At 52.2% G+C, this 5,826-nt stretch overlaps 2 protein-coding genes across 2 annotated transcripts in view; both read right to left on the bottom strand.

Moving 5' to 3' along the window:
• Positions 1-308: 308 nt before the first annotated feature.
• Positions 309-3,314, bottom strand: VDBG_09441 (conserved hypothetical protein; the record flags this gene model as incomplete). Its single annotated transcript, XM_003000200.1, has 6 exons — positions 309-1,272; positions 1,445-1,535; positions 1,604-1,736; positions 1,797-2,361; positions 2,805-3,053; positions 3,124-3,314. The coding sequence occupies 6 exons, from the start codon at positions 3,312-3,314 to the stop codon at positions 309-311; spliced, it is 2,193 nt and encodes a 730-aa protein (XP_003000246.1).
• Positions 3,315-5,552: 2,238 nt separating this feature from the next.
• The window catches only part of VDBG_09440 (FAD binding domain-containing protein), a gene marked incomplete at both ends in the record, with an annotated part of 2,283 nt that continues 2,009 nt past the window's right edge, over positions 5,553-5,826 (bottom strand). The window contains one exon of the mRNA XM_003000199.1: positions 5,553-5,769. Within this exon, the coding sequence (XP_003000245.1) occupies positions 5,553-5,769 (217 nt within the window). The remainder of the gene's footprint in view (positions 5,770-5,826) is intronic.

Below are 5,826 nucleotides of genomic sequence, written 5' to 3'. Positions count from 1 at the left end.
ACCTTCGCAGATACGTCTAAACATTTGCTCGTCGTTCGTCAACATTCCTACACTGATCTGTACCAAGACCATCATGTCGGATCTGATGCAGAGAAGCAAGTACCGTGCACAGCTCGTTTGAGGCTGCTGTAGCTGCGCAGCAGTTCTGACTGTAGGCTGGCCTGGCGTTTGTGCCTGGAGTGAAGATCCTGCGGCGCCAACGCCACTGTCGACGATTCCTGAATAAGCCCCAAACGCTGAAGGAGTAAATCCACTGAGATGTGCTGGTGGCGGTACTGTAGGATGCTCGCTACTCGATGAACCCGTAGTTACTGCCCGCGATCTGACGTTAGCTGCACTCCTCTCGAGTCTCTGGCGCAGACGGTCAATGCCCCCTGGCACAATCTCGCGTAAATCCATCGAAAGTAGCTCTCCGCAGCCCTGAAAACGTTAGCTTCCTTCAAACCATTGGCCTTGGTTCCACGTACGCATCGAAAATACAATCTTTCATACCCCGCAGCTGGTGGTGAGAAATATGTGACCCAGCGTTGCCAGAGAGAAGGTACGCCCGTTGTTGCGGGCCGTCCGAGAATTCCCACATCCTCTTGTTTTGCGAATCCCTCGGGATCGCCTTTTTCCCAAAGAAGCAGGGAAGATCGACTTTTCCTCAGAGTCGGATCACCGTTATCAAAGGCACCCTCCAGCACCTTGATGCACTCGCTCAACATAACCACCGAGTGTTCCCGTCGTCCATACTTCCGGATTTTGAATGCCAGTCTGATCAGGGCTTCCAGGGTTTCAGGGTGTATTTTGCCTTTTTTCCATGCCTCTGCGTCCATTATTTGCTTGACGGCGACTTCAAACTCCGTCCAGCGAGCCTGGTCTCCCAAGGCATATACAGATGCCAGCCGAGCCATACTCCAAATAACATCTGGATCGTCACGCCGCAAAGATGTGCTGCTTCTCTTGATGACATCGATCAGAATATACTCAGCCTCATCCCACCACGCACCGTTGTTCAGGAGGCGTCCGAGTTGCGTCATAGTCGCCAGTGCCCCGTGGTGGCTCTCGTCGAAGACTCGCTCCTTGTCTCTGACCAATCTACGGAGCAAAGCATCAGCTTCTTCCCACTGTTCTTGTCTCACAGACGTCATCGCATGTTCCATCCTGATCGATAGCGTATCGGGATGCTCCTCTCCCAGGGTTTCTCGCATTGCTTCGACGACACCCAGACTTATTTTTTGGGCTTTCCACCATTTGCGGTACCTCAAAAATGTGCTGACAAGGGCTGCTCTGCACGTGACGGTCAAAGAATCAGTGGCCCCAAGAGTGTTTTCGGAAAGGCTAATGGCCCGTACAAGCAATCTCTCGACTTGCGGGAGCCCTTTCATATGTCGACAAAAGCATTGCAAGTCGGTATAGTTTCTGTGCCGTTTCTGAGCCCAGCTCAATGTAAGTTCTGTACTGCAGCTCGATCAGTTCCTCGACCAGACACGCCGCATCGGACATGCTCGAGCTGAGAATTCTGCTGTTGCCCGTAGCAAGTGGTGACGTTGCTAGTCCGTCGAGCAGTCTCTCAAATTGTTCAAAAACGTTTTCCAAGATCCATTTCTCATCAGCTGACTGTTTTTATCGGATGATGTCTCCTTCTGTGAGGGGCTGTGGCCAGGGTTGCGTTCCTTCGCGAGCACAATCTGCTCCGAAACCTTCGATTGCCATTGGTTCTTGCCGTTTTCGCGAAGGAGGCGTGCCAGTACCTTTAAGGTAGAAAGAGTTTTATCGTGGGCCAGTTCGAGAGGTAACTCCGGGTCCCATACGAGAGACGAGTTACGAATATAAGCCACCTCCTCCATCATTGGAAACATGTTGCCCACCGGCAACCGGTTTTCTTGGATACAACGACCAGTGTTGTAGATGATGGATTCCCAGTCATCCCGAGCATCCACCCCTTCAGGGAAAAGACTAAACGCATTTTGCCCATGCGGAACGAGTCTCAGATGACGGAAGCCAGGGGTCACAGCGTCAAGGTCCTTTGAATGCGAATCAAAGGCTTTGGCGAGCCGCGCAAGAAATAAATCTCGGTGTCTCCCCAGTCTCCCTGATGCTTCCAGATAGCGAAGCACGAAGGCTTTTATGCCGGGGAGAATCTCGAGGCCGCGCTGAAAGACCTCGCAACCGAGCTCAACATCGCAGTACGTGTAACTTGTCGTGATCAGATGTAGGTTTCTCAGGATAATCAGTTCTTTATCCTTGTCTGTCTCCAATGTCGAAGGAGACGCACCGAACCGCGCCGCAACTAAGCAGAGAGGTATATCTTTGTGGTGCGAAAAAAACATAATGAGGCGAGGAGATCCAGAGCCGAAGCTCCAGTTGCCTCGAGTACTTGAAGCACGGCAGCCAGGTCTGGGTCCGCGACCGTTTGCCGTATCCTTCTCCTGGGTAGAGAGTCCATGGGCGTATCTGACACCTCCCAAAGCATGCGTCTCCGGCTATCAACGATCTCTCGTATAGCGAGAGGGTTAAAGTTCAGCGCGGAGAAGAGCGATTGCGATAAGTTCGCGCCGTAGTTAATACGTCTATGGTCTTGCCAGAGGGTGATGGCGTCTATCATGGTTGACGATTCTAGGCGCACATGATGAAGTCTCGTGAAGAAATGGCGTAAGGGTTCAAAACTTCTTGTTGTCCATATTGTCCTTATGGTGAAGACACGGAAAACGTTTTTGGCTTGAGGGAGGTAATCCGCGATCCCCCGCTCATCCATGGCGGCATTCCTTTTACTTCCAAACAGCACTTCTTCGTTGTCCGCTCGGTCCACGATAACACACCACATCTGACTTTCGTCTTCGAACCACTTTTCAAACTGCTCCAAGTTCTCTCTTCTTGTCGCAAGACGCATACGGCGTCCCGATTCCTGGTATGGATCATGTCGGAGGAAGGGCGGCGCACTGCCAAAACTCGCCTTAGCCTTTCTAGCGAGTGCTTGAAACCCTCCCTCAAAGTTCGTCCAGGCATCTGCGTGTATCTCGAGAGTCTTGAGTCCTGGATGGACGGTCTGCAGCCATTTTGCCGCTTCCCTGGCAACAAGGGTTTTGCTACACGCTCATCAGTTTGGTTCCTAGATAAGGAGCGACAAGGCGCGTATACCCGACCCCTATTCCGCCCTCGATCACGACACTGTGGTCGTGTGTAAAACGTTCCTGAATTTCTTTGAAGGCTCGTATCTGGCTGCGTGAGAGCCGACGGTGCGGTGGCGCCTTGTCCGGGGGGGCAGGCTGTGTGGCCTGTTCGCTTGAAGCACCTGGAGCTTGTTCTGGGGAGGAATCGTCCTTTGCCATTGTTTTTTGATTTCTTGTTGTACGTAGCGTTTTTGACTGACACGAAGATGAAAGCTGGAGAGAGGCCGAGAAGATGAGGGGTTGTCGATACGGCGGTCAGCATCCAGCCTCGTTCAAGAAGACGACATGTTGTCATGTGACTGCTACGTAAGTGAACAAGCAATTACACCCTGTGTTTGATGCACAGATTTCATCAGTGTGTTGTACAGCCGCCAGAGGCTTTGATTGGGTAAGTGTGTGAACACAACGGCAAATTGCCCTACACGGCACCTCTGGCCTTATGAGTTGTCGGTCCAGCTTTCTCACCGGGGGCGTCACCGATAAGGCAGCACGACCTGGATCCAATCTCACGCTTGAGTTTTCTGGCAATTCTTGGATACAGATAATTTGAGGCCGCGGACGTGACTCGTTCACTGGGTTGAGCGGCACATCATTTTGAAGAACTCCATGTTCCCAGTTGTGGACGTTAGCACTATTTCTCCTGCAATGCGTGACCAACCTTCCCCGTACATCCTGCGCTTTCGGAAATTGTGCAATGTTAAGTCCGGCGAGCCGTCGTATTCCGAATGCGTGACCTTCAGGTAAAGGGTAACAGTTAGCCTTCGGCTCAGGGTCAGCATATAAGTGATCCCGCCAAGACATTGCACGACCCAACAGCACAGGGCTGAGTTTGGTAGTGCTCGATTATTCTGGCTAGCTTCGAAGAGTATCAGACAAATGGCGCGGCCTGAGCCATCATTCTGTTACACAAAGAGTAGAATAGCGAAATTTATATTTGAGACTTGCCAGTCTGAGCTCAAATGCGGCTTCGACGTACTGCTTACGCTTATCGATACATCAGTGCGATGCGGGGCGCACTGAGCGTGATGCTGGGGCACTTCATCTCGACGAGTCTGGATTGGGAAGTCTACGTCAATTAAATAAGCGAGAGTCAAAGGCTGAACTCGGAATGTTAGGCTATCGTACTGGTCAGAGCCCTTGGACACCGGCAGCAGACCGGCACGGCCGGGCGCACTATCTTCCTGCTGTCGCTGTGTTCTGGGTTATCATGCTAGACGCGGCGGTGCCGGAGCTTGAGGTGCTGTGGGCGTCTACGCTCGCTTTAACGGCCTCGGTCTAGGTGGACGGTCGGTGAAATTTCATGATTGTTGGTTCGATGCCGGCGAGCTGCATCGAGTTCGTACCAAAGTTCACCGTTGTTCATCAAATTGGATGACCTGGGGTATTGCCAGGTGGTCCTACGGAGCAATTCATCAGCGGGGTGGATTAGGGGCTGAAGGCTATGAAGATGTATACAGAAGGACTACGGAGGGCCCTCTAAGCTGCGGAGGGCTACAATTCAGATGTATTCCAAGCCCCTACCTATTGTCTATTGCCTGCGGAACACGTATAGAAAACCTTTTCTCTCTACTTTACCTAAAGCACTGACAGGTACGGTGTTTGTGGAGTAATTGGTGTTTGCTTTCCTAGGAAGGCTGATGCGTTGTCGGTGGTGCCCCTATCTAGCCGTACTCTGGCGAAGAAGAAGAAGAGTAGATGTTAGATCGACAAAATCTCAGGTTTGTCCAAGTGTCTGCCAAAAAGTGAATGGACAGAGGACAAGCACTGGAGAGGCTTGCTTATGTCTTTTGACAAAATCGTTCTTCCCGCCTCCTAGGTGGATGCTCCTTCGAGTTGCTGCTTGTCTTCTGTGCCTCTGACCTTCACGGTAGTTCAGCAAAAGTGCCAACATTCTCTGCTATACCCTTACGAGCTTCATCCTGTCACCTTTCAAGCAGTTCCTTAAATTGGCAGTGCAATCGTCGCCATATGTTCCTGAAGGCCGTGACATTTGACCATCTTCGTATTGACTACAGGATTCAACCACAAATCTAACCCCAAACGCCATCCATGCCAACAAGCATGCAGACTGAACACCTCGAAATGTCAGCTGCAATCCAAAACATGCCCGTCACCCATTTGTCTACCGTAATGCACCGATTGTGCAGTCAAAAAAATTGAAGGTCAGGCCCCCGAGGACCGACTCGATTCCCAACGCCGTCTAATCGATCCATGTCGATGATTCATTTGTTTTGTCGGACTTCGTTCACAGGCACCTCAGGCAAGTCCGGGCGGGGTTAAGGCCCGGTCGCCAGAAATCCCCGAACCCCGACAAAGTCAGTAATTGTGCGGCGCAGCACCCGTAAGCACTTGCTGCCCTCGTCCTATATACTCCGATGCAACCGCTGCTTTCACGTCTCACCAAGTCTCGGCGATGTACTGCCCGGCCTCCCTCTTGAGGTCCCAGTACTTCCTGGCCTCCTCGCGCTCGAGGTTGCCCTTGGACATGGCAACGTCGACGAGGGCATCCTCGACGCCCTCACCCATGCCCTTGCTGCTACCGCAGACAAAGACGCGACCGTCGACGGTATTGGCAATGTACCAGACGAGATCGGCCTGGTTACGCACCTCCCTCCTGCACATAGCGCCCTCGCCGGTGCGACTCTGGATGACGCGCTTCACCTCGTCTTCG

Source organism: Verticillium alfalfae, genomic scaffold (assembly GCF_000150825.1).
Source record: "Verticillium alfalfae VaMs.102 supercont1.15 genomic scaffold, whole genome shotgun sequence".
Lineage (NCBI taxonomy): Eukaryota > Fungi > Ascomycota > Sordariomycetes > Glomerellales > Plectosphaerellaceae > Verticillium > Verticillium alfalfae.
Note: the sequence above shows the minus strand (reverse complement) of the source record. Positions and strands in the feature narration are given on the sequence as shown.